The sequence below is a fragment of the Melanerpes formicivorus genome, unplaced genomic scaffold (genome assembly GCF_026170545.1).
Source record: "Melanerpes formicivorus ecotype bairdi unplaced genomic scaffold, bMelFor1.0.p_v2 SCAF_3, whole genome shotgun sequence".
NCBI lineage: Eukaryota > Metazoa > Chordata > Aves > Piciformes > Picidae > Melanerpes > Melanerpes formicivorus.
This window is the reverse complement of record NW_027142355.1, coordinates 42,100,054-42,117,697: the sequence shown is the minus strand read 5'-3', so window position 1 is coordinate 42,117,697 and position 17,644 is coordinate 42,100,054. Positions and strand designations below refer to the sequence as shown.

Genomic DNA, 17,644 nt, shown 5'->3' with positions numbered 1-17,644 from the left:
GAGGGGAGTAATGGGTGTGAGGCTGGTTATCAGTCAAGCTGGAAAGAGACAGCTTGTTCTGTCGAACACCAAAACGTTAGTAGTCAGCCAAGCACTTATGCAGGAAGAAAACCCTAGACTGAAAGGTAAGCTTCAAAGACATCTGTGTATGTTTCTGAAATGAGCTTGAATTAAGCTTGCTATTGAATAATGCTTACTGATTATGTGCTGCATATCTCAGTTCTGTTCAGTGCAGGCTATTCAGATGATTGCTAGGGGTTTTTTTCTTTTATTTATTGCAGGATTTTATTTTTCACTCTTGGATGCTTTTCCTGTGGCCAGGGTTGGCACTGGGTGACTGTCACTTGTCAGAAGGCTTAGCTGTGCCTCTTTTTTTTCCCCTCTCTCTTTCCTTAACTGCTATTTCCCCTAGCTACCCAGAAAGAGGAAGCAGGGATTAGGAGTGGATTTTTGGCTACCTGCATACCTGCCCCTTTTCTGTAGGAGATTTGATGTGTAACTTGGGAGAAGTCATGAAAGAAGGACCCAGAGCGGAGGCTGACAGAAGCCATGAGCTCCTGAGAACTTAGTAAGGCCAAAGGGAGATTCTAAGTCCCTAAGGCAGTGCCTTAACTGCTTTGTAACTAAAGCTCAGTTGTGTGTAAAGTGAGAGTAATCACTGAGTGCTAAACCAAAGGCTGGGTTTTTCAGGTAGTTTGAAATCTAGGTAGAGCTGTGGAATCATAAATTATGAATCTTACAGGAGAGTATTTCTAGAGGTCACCAATTCTAATCATTTCTTTCAAACAGAAGCAGGTTCACTCAGAACAGTTTGCCCCCTGTAGAATCTTTGACCTTGCCTACTGAAAACTTCTTTACAAATGCATCATTTAATACAGGAAGCTCCTCAGGGAGGGTTCTTCACATCTGCTGTCATAATTTCTTATTTCCTAAATGCAGCAGTTTGTACTTGATTGTTCTTAGAAGGATCGTGTCTCCCTTCCACCCCTCTGCTCTGCTCCTCTGCTGCTGCTTGTTCTGCTAAACCCCAAGATTTTCTTTGTTGTGATTCTGCTGTTTCCTTACCACTCGGTTCTAGGGGCAGGCATGGAGGAATCTGCACTTTTATTCTCAGTCTGTTTTCCTGCGGGTTGTTAGTGACAGCAAGTTGTCGTCGTTTTACAGCCAGTAACAAAACTGAGCCCAATCTCTCCTTTCGATTTCCTAACAAGATTTCCCGGAACAAAAATACACCACCACTTCTTGAAACACCCTAGTAGTTAAACAGAAGACCGAGACCCAGATTTTTCCAGGCGCTGGGGTGCTTGAGTGCCACTAGAACTGAATGGGACCTAAGTACCTGTAAATAGCTTTAAAAATTTGAGTGACTATGAAGACCTCCCTCATCCATCACTCTTGGCAGCTGTCCCTTCAGAATGGAATTAAGGCACAGCAGCAAGGTCACCTAAAATGCTTGTAGTCTTCCTGCTTTCCAGAAACGGCACATAGGAAATGAATTGCTGCCTTCTAGCTTGCTTTGTCATGAAATACATCTTCTGAAGCAGATTACTTCTGTTCCCTAGGAAAAAAAAGAAAAGCCTTCACTTGCATGAAAGTAAATATTTAAGGCAAGACAACTTTTTAAAAGGGTGTAAAGTTAGACTGTAAAAATAGCCACCTTATAGCTGATAGTTAACTTTTTATTCAGTCTGGGATATAAAATTGACACTTAAATGACTTTGTGCCGTTCCTAGGGGATGCTCTTTGCATTCCAGTTGGGTCGCTTTTGCCGTTCCTCCGTCCATTTTCGGTGCTGCTGGTCTAGACTTGCGTAGCCTTCAGGGAAATTCTTATTCCCCCCAAACCCAGATGGGTTTTACTTTTTAATATTTAGTAACTTTTAATTGTGTGTCAGCCTTTGAATTGCTCTCTTTTTTCCAGTGAATCCAGGGTGTTAGGCTAGTGCTGACTGAAGAGAGAATGTGTTTGAAGGGGGCAGTGCTTCGTATCGGACAGGAGTTCCTTCAGTGATGCTATAAACCCAGGAGCAAGTGCACAGAGGGCCATTTGCTCACTTCCTTAGGATGGAAAGAACAACTTGCAATGCTTCCCCAGAATAAGTGGCTCAGATTTTCTGAAGAGTTGGTTGAGCTGATTCTTGTTTAATTAACTTGCATTTCAGTTGTGCACAGCTGTGTATTCAGTTTCGGGTTTGCTGGGGTTTTTCTGAAGGAGGATGAGGAATAAACATCCAGCAATGCACTTCAAAAACAGAAAGAAACCCCAAACTTTATTATTTGACACCCCATTCTGAATGACTGTATTGTCTTTTAGAGGTGTACTAAGTGTCTGAAATACTTGAGCAATTTGTCCTTGTGTTCTTTAGCAAGTTTCCTCCTGCTCCCCACTCCCCACCCCTCTGTTAATCAACTCGCTGAGTTTGAGAGGTTTATGAGGAGTTCCTTGAGCTACGTCTTCATCTCTCCATATCTCCCCTTCATCTCACAGTAAATAAAACAAATGCCAAACAGATTAACTGTCAAACAGTTATGCTCCATCTCTTCAATCTGCTTTTAGGTTTTTCAGAGGAGTGTGTGCTGATTAGGTAAGGAGATGTCATGGTCTTCTTCGGTCGACGTAGGAAGATAGCAGCTATGATTGCCTGAGAAAGCCGAACCCTACAGTGCAAGCATGGCTTTTGCCCAGTCACACATTATGGCAGCTAGAAGACATCAGCACAGTAGACTCATAATTGAAGTGGATGAGTACAGCTCCAACCCCACACAGGCTTTCACATTCTACAACATTAACCAGGGACGTTTTCAGCCCCCACATGTGCAAATGTAAGTATTACAGTTTTGTTATTGCTCTAGCACAGCCTTCTAAATTGTTATTGCCTTGTCGATGGTGTTCTTGATGGACCAGTCAAAAAGAGTTCAAAAACCACTGTCTAGAAAGCCTTTCTGGTAACTGTAGTGATACAAAAGCTGTCCAGTTGGAAAGTGTAAATACTTTTTAAGGGATAGAAGAGAGATCACCGGAGAAACAAGCGACGAGCAGTGCTAATGAAGTAAGAAATGCTACAAGGATGATACTCTCTGCAATCTTAACAGTGTTTGTTTGCTTCATGTGCTTGCTTACTGTTGCAAATAGCTGCTGAAAATACCAAGCCTGTATCTGTACAACACATACTGTTTTATTAGTTATATTACAACTACATGCAAGGGGAAAATCACATCAATAAATAAAATAGTGTGGGCACCCATCCGACAACTTCCATACCATTGTGCCAAAGATGCCGAGTGCTTAAAGAGTAATTAATGTGTTTGTTTCTGACTTCTTATATAATGACAACATCAGTTAAATTAAGGGCTCTAAATGATTTACTTCTAAAGTGGAGAATTATAATTACAAAATGAAACCTGCCATAAAGTTTAAAGCCAGGAGGAAGAGCAGAGCAGCAGAGCTATTACAAATAAATTAAGTGTGAAATTCCGCTGTAAAATACTTTTATAGGGAATAAAAACGTCTCTACTATTTTACTGTGTTTATTAAAGAGATCAACAGCCTTATATTTAGATCAGAAGGCTGGGTTTAATTGTTTTTTTTTTTTTTGAAGGAAACTTTTTTTCCCTTTAGGAAACCTTCATTAACATTTTGGGTATTTAATGTGATTTGATCATTTCAAACACAGGCTGTGCTTTCTGCAGTTAAGAAACTCAGCAGCTGTGACTGCTCCAATACTGTGGTTCTGTTTACTGAATGCTTATGTATATTCTTTGGCATAAGTTAGGTATTATATTGAAAGTACCTGAAGGCTAACATATATACCATGGCAGTGAGCAAACATTTTGGGGGGGGCAGTGTGTTAGCTTATAGTCTCCGTTGGGGGTGATTAGGTACTGTCGGAATGCAGACAGTAAAAGGAGGTAAGTGGTAGCACTGGTAAACATCCTTTGTTTATAGAGCTCCAAATGGCATCAAAATCCCAAGCAAACAAATGTGCATTCAGAAATACTTTCATAAACAGAAATGCAGGTTGCTTTATTTGTCAAGCCATAGCTATTTTTAGTGAATATCCAGACAGTTCCTGGGCACTCAATGTGTTTGTTCACTATTCTTAAAAGCTGAATGTTTTTTACAGGGCTAAAAAGAGGTCATTTATTCATATCCACTTGGTACTCAACAATGTGCTGCTCATACTTCTAATCAGTAATAAATCATATTACAAGAGGGCTTGGAAAATCAGCTGCATGATGGAAGTTCAGCACCTAAGCAAGTAGTTGAAAATAAACTATTCTTAGAAAATAATTCCTCAGAAGAGTTTAGCAGTCTCTCATGAATGATTAATACTGCTGAGGAAACTTGTTCAAGTAAAAATCAGGCTAAATCAATGAGAACTTCTGCTGCAGTCTGACCTACTCTCTTCTTTTTTTTGGTACAGAAATTGTAAATAATGTTTGTGAGTAGCAGCAAGATTGCTTTTGCCCTCCTACCAATGAACAGAATGGCAACAGAGAAGGGAAAGGTAGACATAAAAAGTGTAACAAAAGCACCTTATAGCCACATTATTGTTATGGGTGAAATCTTAGCCCTGCAAGTTTTGTTGTTAACTTCAGGGAGGTGAGGGCTTTGCCATGTCTTTGTGTATAGTTAAACCACCTAGATTAGTGATGGTGCAGGCAATCAGAGACACAGACCTATTAAGGTCCCGTTGAACCGCAGGAGGCTTTTTTGTGTGTGCTTTTTGCTTTTCTGAATTCATTTTGCAGCTCTCCCTGGAACCTCTGTGCAGGTTTGTGTTTCTTGTTTTGCTTCTTAGTGCCCATAGCTTGCAAACAGCCTTTGCTAGCCCCATCCTCTTAGTTTGGCACCCCTGTGCCTGTGAGATGACTGGGCTGCCACTGACAAGGAGGGTGATAAATTCTGCCAGTGTTTTCAAGCCCACCATTTTTTTTCTGGAGAGTTCCTGTCTTGCTTCTTTGTGAAACCCCTGAAATCTGGTGCATGAACTGACCTCTGGCAGTGGTTTTGCTCTGAGATGTTTTTTAACTTTGCTTTTTAATTTCTCTGCAATCTTCATACTAGTGTAAAGGAAAACAAAGGCATTTGCCCCAAAATAATCAGCAGAGCTGTATTCCTCTGCTGGCGTTGCGAGCAGTGCATGAGGTGTTGGTGCGACAGCTGCTCTGGGAATGTGTTACAAAAGAAGATAGAGCTCCAGCCCTCAGAAATTATTGCCTGTAACACAACTGAGATGCATTTGTGAAAGGTGACATATGTTTTTACCTATGTATGACCTCACTGCATATCCCTTCAACATGAAAAATCTGCATCTCATTTACTTGTGTGGGGGTTTTTTGTACTGAAGCCTTTCTCCTATGAAAACTCTCTGGCCCATTGCTTCCTATTTAAAAGCTACAGATACCTCAGCAACCATGGCAATGCTGTCCATATCTCCCCCATCCCCACTTTCCTTCAGAAAAAGCATGTGTATTATGTGCTGTGTGAGTTGCCATGGTAAGGCTGTCATTTTTTCTGTTCAGCTTCAGAGGAGCAACATGTGAAATGCATGCTTCTCCCCAGCACCCAACTTACTGCTGTGCTGAGCTTTAAAACATTTCTGAAGGAGGAGCATCTGCTTTAAAGGCAGCTCTACCATGCAAAGTGAAAAAGGGGTATTTTAGAGCAGTCCATATCCTTATGTTGTGCCATGTTGTATGCATAATTTAAAGCTGGCTGACTAATAGAACCTGTGACTCACTCTGGGAAATGCTGGGCAGGGAGAGCAATAATCAGAAATCACAGAATCACAGAAAACATCCGGTTCAAAGAGCCCTCAAAGATCATCCAGTCCAACCTTCCACCCAGCACTGAAGGGTCAACACTAAACCATAGCCCTAAGTGCCAGGTCCACATGCTGCTTAAACACCTCCAGGGTCAGTCACCCCACCACTGCCTTGGCAGACCATTCCAACATCTGAGAGCTCTCTCTGTGAAGAAATATTTCCTAGCATCCAGCCTGAGCCTCCCTTGGCACAGCTTAAAGCCATTTCCTCTGGTCCTGTTGCTTGCCACCAAGGAGAAGAGGCTGCCCCCTCCTTGCTCTAACCTCCCTTCAGGGAGTTTTAGAGAGCAATGAGGTGTGCCCTCAGCCTCCTTTTCTCTGCAGAGGAGGCTCCATATTAATTTACTGAACTGATGTTTAATTTTTGTGGCTTGAATGGCTGCAGCAGTTGCCAGGGTCAGCTCTCCCTCATTTTTATCCAAACATCCCAGTTCATTTTGTGGAGGAACTCCAGGGACTGAGTGCTCTACTCTTCACACACCTTGCACCTTATAACAGGCCTCCCTCACTAATTTGAGCACTGCCATTCACCATTCACACTACTTTGCACCCCTGCTACCTCTGCTCACCACTCATGGAGCTTGGTCTGTGGCAGGTCTCTTCCCTACAAAACTGCCTTCTTAGGATGCAGCAGTCATGCAGCTACACTGTTTGAGGTTGTGACCTCCTATGCCTAACCTGCTCCTGCATCTAACTCTTTCTTTTTCCATCTCCCTTTCTACATGTGCCTGTGGTGCTCTTGCAACACGCACCCTCCTTCATCCCTGCATGCAATGTTTGCAGCTCTTCTCTCTCAGGGTCCAAATGTTCCATTCCTTGTCAGCCAAGTCTGAAAACTTCCAGCATGTACTTGCTCACATATCCCACTACATACTGCTGGGTATTCATTAGGTATGATTTGATCCTAGCTGACTTTACTCCTTACCTCATTTTTACTGGGACTTCAGAGGACCACTACAAGATACTTGTACTAAAAGAGGCTGTTTATCCAGTACTGCTGTAAAAAGTCCAAGTATAGGGAGGACAAGCACAAAATAGCTTGTTCAAACTCCAGTTTTGTAATTATATTGTAGGAAATGCTCAGAACATCTCCTGTATTTAACAGGTTTTGTAATGTTTGCAATGTTTTTTCTTTGCTCCCTCCCTGATCCTGCGAAGTTGTTAAACCCACTTCCATTTCCCTGCCTATACAGTTCGTAGAGTTATTTGACCCGAGAAAAGATTGTGCAGTTAAAGGCTACTAGCTTATGTCTTTCAGGCAACAAAATACCTCTGGAAATTTACCCAAGTGAACAGGGATAGTATTACTAATAGCAAAGATACCTAACTTTTCCCCTGAGTTTGTTTATGAAGGTAAGCTCCTAAACTGAAGCACATCCAGCAAGGGGCAGGAGTATCACAGCACCACAGTATGACCAGGGTTGGAAGAGACCTCAAAGATCATCGAGTCCAACCTGTCACCACAGACCTCATGACTAGACCATGGCACCAAGTGCCACATCCAATCCCCTCTTGAACACCTCCAGGGATGGTGACTCCACCACCTCCCTGGGCAGCACATCCCATGAGGAATGTCTGTATTGCAAACTGCAACAGTGAACAGAACGAATTTTTATCCTTTCAAAATAAATATTGTAAAAAATAGAATAGTTTGTAACAGTTCTTTATATCTCTTTGTTTTCTAGTCAACATAAATATGTATCTCTGGCTTTTTCATTGTATTCCACCAGAAGTCCATAACAGGAGTAGTGAGTATGGCGTAGCTGCATTTGCTTCTGTGTGTTCTAACCAAATACGAATTGAGGGCAAAAAGATTGAGTTGGAAATAAGTATTCCTCACGTGGCAGGGAGGTGTTCTCTGCTTTTGTCTTCTAGACCATAAGTAAACCTCATCAGACGGGGTCAGATCTTTTTGTTTTCCCAGTTTTGAATATCAAGATTGGGCTCTGAACAATGCAGCCTCGCCCCTCTCAGCATCTGATTTAATTTAGTTATAATTAAGCCCAGAAAGTTGCCACGTTTGTCCTGACAATAGTTGGGCTTGAACGTGCATTTACTGCTGTTGTCAAGAGAGTTCTTATCTGGCCCTGCACTAACACACTGCAGCATATCTCTCAAACGTGTTAATTAAATTTTCTGGAATTGTATAACTTGCAGGGGGAAAAAAAAAGTTATAATTAGAAAAAATGCATTTAAATGTATTTATGTATCTGAACCAAATCTCCTCCCTGTGTACAGTGTAATCATGTTTGAACAATGAGACAGGATAGTACAACTCCTTTGAAAGGGGCAATGCCTTTGATTTATTTGTAGGTATTTGTTTCAGAGTTACTGCCATAGTTCAGTTCCTTTCCCTTAATCTGTTTTAAGTTAATCCTTCTACCCACCCAGCCCTGGAAATGTTGTGATGTGAACATCAAGATTTTTTTACACCTCCCATTAGTGTTAGGTTTGTTTTAATCTCTTCCATCAGACAGATCTAGAAGTCTGTGTAATCTTTTGCAAAGGTAAAAAACAGTATTAAAATTGCAGAGCAGACACTAAGAGTTACATAAGGGCTTTGTAACCTTGTTATGATGTGTTTCCTGCAGGGTTGATCCGGTGCCCCATGACGCTCCCAAACCTCCAGGATATACAAGATTTGTCTGCATTTCTGATACTCACTCAAGAACTGATCCCATCCAAATGCCATATGGAGATGTGTTAATACATGCTGGTGATTTTACTGAGCTGGGACTTCCTAGTGAAGTGAAAAAATTCAACGAGTGGCTAGGTAGGTACTGACTGCTGTGTGGATTTGAAAGGGAGTTTGTTTACCGGTTGTATCTGCCCTTTCTGCCTCCCGGTGAAAACCGTCACGCGCTCGGAAGCGACGAGCATGGATTTGACTTTTAAATCTGAATGGCAGGGAGCAGGAGTCAGTTTGTTGGGTTTGGTGGGGTTTTGGGTTTTGGTTTTTTTTTTAACAAATATTTTTGCATTTTCCCAACTGAGCAAATAAGATTTGTGAGACTATTCATCTGTTCTGCCTTCACACTCTCAAGTGTACATTAAGCAGCTTCTTGGTGTTAGCAACAATTTAAGTCAGTAGGCCTTCGATGATTTACATAAAACCTCTTACATACATTGTTATGGCTTTGCTTCCTGCAAAAAAAAGTTGTTGTGACTGAAAACATTTGTCTGTTTAACCCCGGAGGCTCGTAGATGTTTTTTTTCAACCCGAGGCTCAGCTGCACCGCGGCGATGAATTCCAAACAAAGCGAAACGTGTGCCTGTGGTTGCTGTCTTGGATGAAGCGGACCAGATGTAGATGCCTTCTGTAGGCAACTGTTGGCATTGTTAGCTGAAATCCTGTTCCACTGGGCAAGAGAGTGGTGATTTACATGTGCTTCTGCAGTGTTTTGTATATGCTAAAAAGAAAGGCAAAAGAGAAAAGAGACAGTGCGAATGGGGAAGCATGCGCCGCACCCAGGCAAAACCCCCCAGCGGCATTGTTCCTGCAGCAGGGGGGGTACCTTCGTTTGTGTGGTGGTGGGAGAAGGCCTAGCTCTCCCTCCCCCACAAAAGAAAGAAACCACAGCTAGCTCAGTCGGAGAAGCAAAGCTATATCTGCAAGCAAAAATGAAATGCAGTGGATACATACACAATATATGCAGTATTTGCAATATATACAGAAATACACAGCAAGGAAAGTAATACTGAACAGAACTCCTTCCTCCTGACAGAGGAGGGTTCCCCCCCTGTACCCCCTCTCTCCCCCCACCTCCCTTTTTTCCCAAAAAGGGCTAGGGAGAGAGAAAAGGTAATTAATAAGGATGAAATTTTGTTAGGCCTCAAAGCATGTGCAGGGATTAGTTCTTCTCTGTTCTCCAAGGCCAACTCCGGCTAGCTGCTCAGAAGCAGGCAGGCTGGAAAGGCAGAACAGACTGGGACAGAGTGAGACTCAAACTGAACTAAAACTTGAAGTTGCATTCTACCAATTTGCCAATGAAATTTGTTTAGAATATCTGAGTGTTTTCAAAATACTCAGCCAGAGTGTTCCAGCACTCTGAGAGCTCATTACCAACAAGAAAAAGGGTGAGAGGAAATGAAAGAGGTGGAGAGAGAAAGGATGCAGTTTGAGGGGAATGGATTTAAGTTTTGATGTTGATTTTCTTTCCTCTAGCTGATTTGATTTTAATTATTTTTCTAGTCTCCTTTGTTTTTGGTTTTTAGTTTGGTTGGCTTTTTGCTACCTCTTACAGCACTCCACACTGGGAAGGCACAGAGCAGACAAGTGCATGTAGGCTGGAACTGGATATTAAAAAAAGAGTCAGTACTTAGCAGTTTAAACAAATATTTACTAGCAAATTATTGTCAGCAAGGCTGATGCATGCTTATTGGATTTTAGGAACCCACTGATATTACCCTACATGAAATAATTGCATTGCTCTATGAAGATTAAGGTAGAGACAGCATGTAAAAGCAACACTTTGATAGTGCCCTCACCCCTGGCTCTGTACCCCAGTGGAACAGGCTGAAGGTAAAGCAGAAAGCAAATGTTCACCCCGTTTTATAGGTTGCTGCCATGTATTATGTACTGAAAATAGTACCTAAAGATTATACAAGCCATATGGTTATCCCTTCTAAATAATACCCATTTCATTTATGGGCTGGTGTGGGAAGGAAAGTGCTTTGGGATGCAGCTAACAAGCAAGGATGCGGTCTACATGCGTTACTTGCTGTACAGTTTTTGCCTCCCTAGTTGCCCATCTGTCTCCCTGCAGCATCAGAAATAGTGTGGCCAGCAGGGGCAGGGAAGTCATTGTGCCCCTGGACTCAGCACTGGTTAGGCCACACCTGGAGTCCTGTGTCCAGTTCTGGGCCCCTCAGTTTAGGAAGGACATCGAGACACTTGAAGGTGTCCAGAGAAGGGCAACAAGGCTGGGGAGAGGCCTTGAGCACAGCCCTGTGAGGAGAGGCTGAGGGAGCTGGGGTTGTTTAGCCTGGAGAAGAGGAGGCTCAGGGGAGACCTCATTGCTCTCTACAACTACCTGAAAGGTGGTTGTAGCCAGGAGGGGGTTGGTCTCTTCTCCCAGGCAACCAGCACCAGAACAAGAGGACACAGTCTCAAGCTGTGCCAGGGGAAGTTTAGGCTGGAGGTGAGGAGAAAGTTCTTCACAGAAAGAGTTGTTGGCCATTGGAATGTGCTGCCCCTGGAAGTCAGTGTCCCTGGAAGTGTTAAGAGGGTGTTGAACCTGGCACTTGAAGCCATGGTTTAGTTAGTCACGAGGTGTTGGGTGCCAGGTTGGACTTGATGAGCTCTGAGGGCTTTTTCAGCCTTACTGATTCTGTGATTCTGTGATGATTCCATGAAAGCTGTACAGCATTCTGAAGTCCTTAAGCTGAAATCCTCTTCAGTATGGTAGGGAGATTTACCAAGGTACTTCTGTGATGGTCTCTTCATCACTTTTATTGCAAAAGGCAGCTTCATTTTCTGGCTTTTCAGGCATGCTTCCAATTTCATGGCAGCCTGTGGTTTGGGAAGGGTGATCTTGGTGGCTTGAGTGACGATTTTGCAAGAGCACCTTTGATGTATGCAAATTCAGCAAGTTAAAGTTTGGATTTTATTTTTTTTTAGTTTCTTGGCAGTTTGGAAAAAAAAAAAATGGAAAATGTAACTTAACTTTTTAGTTTGTTCCAGAAAAGCCAAGAGAAAAATAATTAGATGCCACTAGATGAGTTCATTCAGCTGGTATTTAAAGGCTTATTCCATTTCCAAACTGTCAGCTCTGTTTCAGATTGCAGTCAATGAGTTTTCAAAATGGAAACTCTGCTTTCTTTCCATGAACAGTTTATCAACTCTTCCATACCTTTATGTTTGCCAAGTTTGTAGAGTTAAAAAACCACCCCACATCAGAAGTATTTTCTGTTTGCCATTGTGCTGTGAAAGGCTCCAGCCCCCAGCAGTTTGGGTTGTTCTAGCTAGCTGCTTCCAGTACCTGCCATGAGGTTGCAACTTCCAAAGCCCTCCCAGCCTTGGCTTGCTTTCGTGTCTTAACATTTTACTAGTTTCTTGAGAAAGTAACTGACAGACTCTGGCATGAGCCCTTACCTCCACCATCATTCTCACCAGCTGCTGGCAAATTTCCATGTCTTTTCCTTCATTCTGTAGCACAGGACTCACCTTCCCGTACAGCTACTGCGTTCTGTGTCAGATCTCTTCTGCCACCATTAGGCTGCAACTTTGTTTATGCCTTGGAATAAACACTGGGGGTCTTTGCTGGTTACACTTTGCCTTGATCTCAGTTTCCTGTTCGGCACCAGATACAGTGTTATCAAACACTGGAATAGGCTGGCAGGGGAGGAGGTCCAATCCTCATCACTGGTCATGTTTAAAAGAAGCAGAGATGTGATGCTGAGGGACACAGTTAGCCCCAGACTCGGTTGGGTTAGAGGGTGGTTGGGTTGATGATTTGAAAGGCTTTTTTCAACTGAAACCATATGCTGCTCCTGGTTTTGCAGTCTGTCTTTGTGTAGCAGTGATTCCTACCTTTTAGCTTTCTGTTCTCTCATACCTTCTTGGGTCTGGGCCACTTTGGTCTTTTGGCCTATTTCATCTTTTCAGGAGGCCTTGGATTTTATCTTTCTGCTCCACATAAAATTTCTGTGCCTGTCTGATGCAAAGTGTGCTTCACATTAGCATCATTAGCTTTCAAGAACCTTATGGTTCTATCGAGCACATGCTCAAGTGTTGTGCTAATAGAGGCATGATGACTTGCTGAGTCATACCCTAAAATATGTTCTCTTTTTTAGGCTAACTGTATGTGGGTACACAGGAAGGCCTATACCAGCTCAGGTAATAAGTCCCTCTAGCCCAGTATCGTCTTTGACTATGGCTAGAGCCAAGGTGCTCTGCGTTGTCTGCCCCTTTGTCACCTCTTTACCTTCTGGCCACTAAAGCTCTCTATTTCACTAAACCTCAGTCATTTTGGTAATTACTTGTTTTCTTCTACTTTCCTTTTCCTCAAAGCTCCCTCCCTCCTTCTGAGGAGGGATTTGAGGTTTTCCTGGTGCTGGATTGTTGCCTGCTCTATGGAGGAGCTAAAGTCCAAGCACTTTTTGACCTGCAGCTTTTATTTAATGCAGGATTTTTTTCTTCTCTGGAGTTTTTCAGCTGACATTTGAATCTGTGCAGATTGTGTGTGCTGGCACAATCTTGCATCAGAGCTCCACAACCTGGTGTGGATTGTGTGAAGAACTTTGCCTATTTTGACCTTGTCACCTACTAGTTTCATTTGGTATTTTGTAATACTGGAAGGGGTGAGTGAATAATGTCATGCTTTGTTAGAATAGAGTAGAGTAGAGTAGAATAGAATAGAATAGAATAGAATAGAATAGAATAGAATAGAATAGAATAGGCCAGGTTGGAAGAGACCTTCAAGATCATTGTGTCCAACCTATCACCCAACACCACCTAATCAACTAACCCATGGCACCAAGCACCCCAGCAAGTCTCCTCCTGAACACCTCCAGTGATGGTGACTCCATCACCTCCCCAGGCAGCCCATTCCAATGGGCAATCACTCTCTCTGTGTAGAAATTCCTCCTAACATCCAGCCTAAACCTCCCCTGGCACATCCTGAGAATGTGTCCTCTTGTTCTGGTGCTGGTTGCCTGGGAGAAGAGACCAACCTCTGCCTGTCTACAGCCTCCCTTCAGGTTGTTATGCTTAAGAGTTTATAGGCTCTTCCTGTCTTTGTCCTTAAGATGTTTTCTCAGTCTGAGGACTCTTTAGAAGTCCTTAAATGCCTTTAATCATACATGTCACACCTTGTACCTCTTTGCTCTGGGTAAACCATAGATTTCTCTCCTGGCAGGATGAAAAATCCTGGGTTCTTTTCCTTGTTTATTGTTTTCATTCTCTTTTCCTTTCTAGTGTTGTGGATTATTCTGTTCTTATTTCTTCCTGTGGCTGAACAATGAGAGGACATTTTCATAAAATTACATCCTGCATGGAGCCTTTCCTAAATGGCAGCACTGGTTCAGAACCCATTGCTCTGTAGCTATAGTTGCTATACTTTTTCCAGCACTTGAATTATTCTGCATACATTTATATTCAGTTTCATCTGTCCTCTTGTTGCTCAGTCATGCAGTATCATGATGTACTTTTGCAAATCAGATTTCTGTTTTGCTGCCCTTATTCAGGGTAGCTTAGAAAAAAAGGAGAGGGGGGAGGGGGGAAGGGATGAATAGTCAGTCTGTAGAGCTTGCCAGTGGTGCCAATCTGGCTGTTTCCCTCCAGTCTTTTCCCAAATTGGCCTTGCTCCTGTTTTTATGTTTGCACTTCTTCTTCTGTGTACCTAGATTCTTCTCTAACTGTATTTGTCTTCCAAATTTGAAAGTCCAGTTTTGGAGACTCATCAAAAATGGAAGGCTGTGAGGCCAGTGAAACTTTCTGGGGACATTATAAAGATGTATGATATGGCAGCTTTGAACTTGGGCTCAGGAGATTTTAATGGCATTCCTGTAAACAGCCAAAAGTAATTTGCAGGAATTGTTTCTAAATACATGGACCTGTTGGAGCAGGTCCAGAGGGAGGGCCATGAAAATGATCAGCTGGGTGGAAATCCTCTCCCATGAAGAAAGAGTGGGAGGATTGGAGGTGTTCAGCACGGAGAGGAGGGAACTCCTGGGGGGTTGTTTCAATATATAGAGGGCACATAACAAGGGTGGTGAAAGGTTCTTCTTGTCAGAGCCTGTACTGGCAGGACAAGGGGCAGCAGTGCCAAATGTACCTTCTTTCAGCTTAAACTGGATATTAGGAGTTTTTATTTATTCTTTTATTAAATGAAGATGGAAGCCCTGAGTGGGTTGTCCAGAGGGGTTGTGGGTGTCCCAGCATTGAAAATGTTCAGTCAGGTTGGCTTTGAGCCACCTGATCTAGTGAAAAATGCCCCTGCTCATGACTGGGGGGTTGGATGAAATGACCTTTATAGGTCCTTTCCAAACCAAACCACCCCATGATTGTATGTCACCAAGGCTAGATAAGCTGTATTATATCATAAGCTATATCAAGCTGGCTCTGCAGTGTGTAGCTATCCTTGTCCTCTGCTTTTTCAGTATTTTGGGGCTTGTTATGTATTCCCTACCTGCACATAAATCAAATGTGTTGTAGGACAGAAGCCAAGACACATGTCCTGCTTTAGTGCACTCATCAAATAATGACTCCCAACGCCATCTCTACTTTTTATCTCCCTGATTATTGGCACTGGAAATTGCCTGCTTGGCTCAGTTGCTCTTGTAATCCCCTTTGCTCAGGTCTGTACTATTGTTTCCAAGTTGTGTGTGCTTCAGGAAGGACCCACTGTCACCCTGAGCTGGAGCTTACTGTCCTGGAAATGTAACTAAATAGCTGCTCTGTGATAGAAACTGCAACACCTACTTCTATATTGCAGCTGGGAATGATCTTCTGTGCCTGGATTGGGAGGATTACTTAAAGCAGCACGTTGTGTAACAGCCATTGCTTCACTGTCTTTACTCTCTGTTTTCCAGTGTCACAGATTTTCTCTCTATTTGAATTTTGAGTTTACACTAAAGTTGAGGTAGAAAACAGAAGGTGGGCTTTGCATTGTAGTGGAAAACAGTAATTAGCTCTTCATAGCATTTCCCTGAAAAATGTTAATCTCCCCTGCATGTCAGACACCCCGGCCCAAACGTAATGCAACTGACACTGCAGGGGCTGACCTGGGCAGCTTCTGCTCAAAAGGTGACATTTCTGTTGCAGACAAAAACAGTTTGGAGTGAAGATGCCTTCCCAGCTACAGTAGCTATCACTACTAGAAACATCTGTTTGAGTGTTAGATTGTAGATCAAATCAGCACACCATCCCTACTTCAAAGTTCTTAATAAACACAAATGAACATTAAGGGTTGTGGTGGTCAATGCCCATCCTGAAAATAAAGGGGGGAGGGCTTGTGGGTGCTTTGCCCTCCCTGCAGGGCATTTCCCCCCTGGGAAGCTGAGTCTGTTCCCCTCCCCCCTCCCTGCCCAGCTAGGGTATAAAAAGCAGGGCATTGCAGTCATTAGGCCTCCTTTGGCTCCTGCCTCTCCTGGAGGAGAGCTACTGCAGCTGCCCTCCTGCTCCTCTGCCATGTGGTTGGGCCTGGTCCTTCTCCCTGCTGCCTCTGTGCCTCTTCAGAGAGACTGGTTTTGTATTCTTTTTTTTCCCCCCTCTTCCCATCCATCTTTGTTCCTTGCCCTTGTGAACCTTACCTGTTACTGTTATATATATATTGTTTAAACAAAACTCTTTACCCCTCTACTTCCAAGCTGACTCAAAATTGTTGCTTGGTGGATTTGCTCCTTCCCTTTCCCTTTTTTTCCCCTCTCTGTTGGGAGGGAGGAGGGGAGAGCAGGGGAGAGATTCTCAGCCTTGCCCCCATCTGAGATCTTAACTCCCAGTGGAGGCTCAAACCACTACCAGGCTATTCAGAAAGCCTGAAAGCCTAGGCTGAGCTTTACTTTTGCTTTAATATTCAATTTTTCAAATGAGAGTAGTTATTTTTCTTCCTCTCTTAACAGGTATTCTGTGTTTTTAGGTTCAATAGTACTCACATTTAAAATGGATTAAAATTGTGTTAAAGATGAAGGAAGATCAGCTTCAGAGCAGCAAAGGCAAATGAGAATTTCTAAATTGTAGTCCTGCCACTTTGGCCAGGGGTAATTACAGGATTTTAATGTGAATGCAGGAACCCCTTGGAAGAAGTGTTTAAGCACTAATTGTCTGCTTACTAAAGAATGGCTTTGGAAACGCAGTGAAAAACATTGGGCTGTGTAGGGATTCAGAACAGATGCCATTCTAGAAAGCCTGGGCATGTGTGACAGTAAGCCTTGGGTTTAATGCATTTCTGAAGCGTGTGATGGCTCAGACCTGTTTGGTACCGCTTGAGGCTCGGGCAGCACGGTACAGAGAAGTGCACTGCAACAGACTTCTGTAGTATTTCACAGTCTCACAGTATCACCAAGGTTGGAAGAGACCTCAAGGATCATCAAGTCCAACCTGTCACCACAGACCTCATGACTAGACCATGGCACCAAGTGCCACATCCAATCCCCTCCTGAACACCTCCAGGGATGGGGACTCCACCACTTCCCTGGGCAGCACAATGGTGAATGACTCTCTCAGTGAAGAACTTTCTCCTCACCTCCAGCCTAAACTTCCCCTGGCACAGCTTGAGACTGTGTCCTCTTGTTCTGGTGCTGGTTGCTAGAGAGAAGAGACCAACCCCTCCTGGCTACAACCACCTTTCAGGTAGTTGTAGAGAGCAATGAGGTCTCCCCTGAGCCTTCTCTTCTCCAGACTAAGCAACCCCAGCTCCCTCAGCCTCTCCTCACAGGGCTGTGCTCAGGGCCTCTCCCCAGCCTTGCTGCCCTTCTCTGGACACCTTCAAGTGTCTCAATGTCCTTCCTAAACTGAGGGGCCCAGAACTGGACACAGGACTCAAGGTGTGGCCTAACCAGTGCAGAGTCCAGGGGCAGAATGACCTCCCTGCTCCTGCTGGCCACACTGTTCCTGATGCAGGCCAGGATGCCATTGGCCTTCTTGGCCACCTGGGCACACTGCTGGCTCATGTTTAGGTGGCTGTCAATCAGCACCCCCAGGTCCCTCTCTGTTTGGCAGCTCTCCAGATCTCTAGGAGACCATTTCTCTAGGTCTGGGGAGTTAGCATGTCCTGAAGGCTTCCGAATGTTCGAGTGGCTGCTGGGCATCTCAGGGAAGATGGAAGCTGGATCCCTGTGCCTGGAGGATAACCCAGAACTGCTTTCCAGGCATGC

General features: G+C 43.6%; 1 protein-coding gene across 4 annotated transcripts in view; it reads left to right on the top strand.

Moving 5' to 3' along the window:
* The window catches only part of MPPED1 (metallophosphoesterase domain containing 1), a 76,075-nt gene that overhangs the window by 11,483 nt on the left and 46,948 nt on the right, over window positions 1-17,644 (top strand). For all 4 annotated transcript variants that reach the window (XM_068170771.1, XM_068170762.1, XM_068170768.1 and 1 more), the window contains exons 3-4: window positions 2,557-2,822; window positions 8,419-8,600. In XM_068170771.1, coding sequence (XP_068026872.1) covers window positions 2,671-2,822; window positions 8,419-8,600 — 334 coding nt within the window. In that variant the 5' untranslated portion in view covers window positions 2,557-2,670. The remainder of the gene's footprint in view (window positions 1-2,556; window positions 2,823-8,418; window positions 8,601-17,644) is intronic.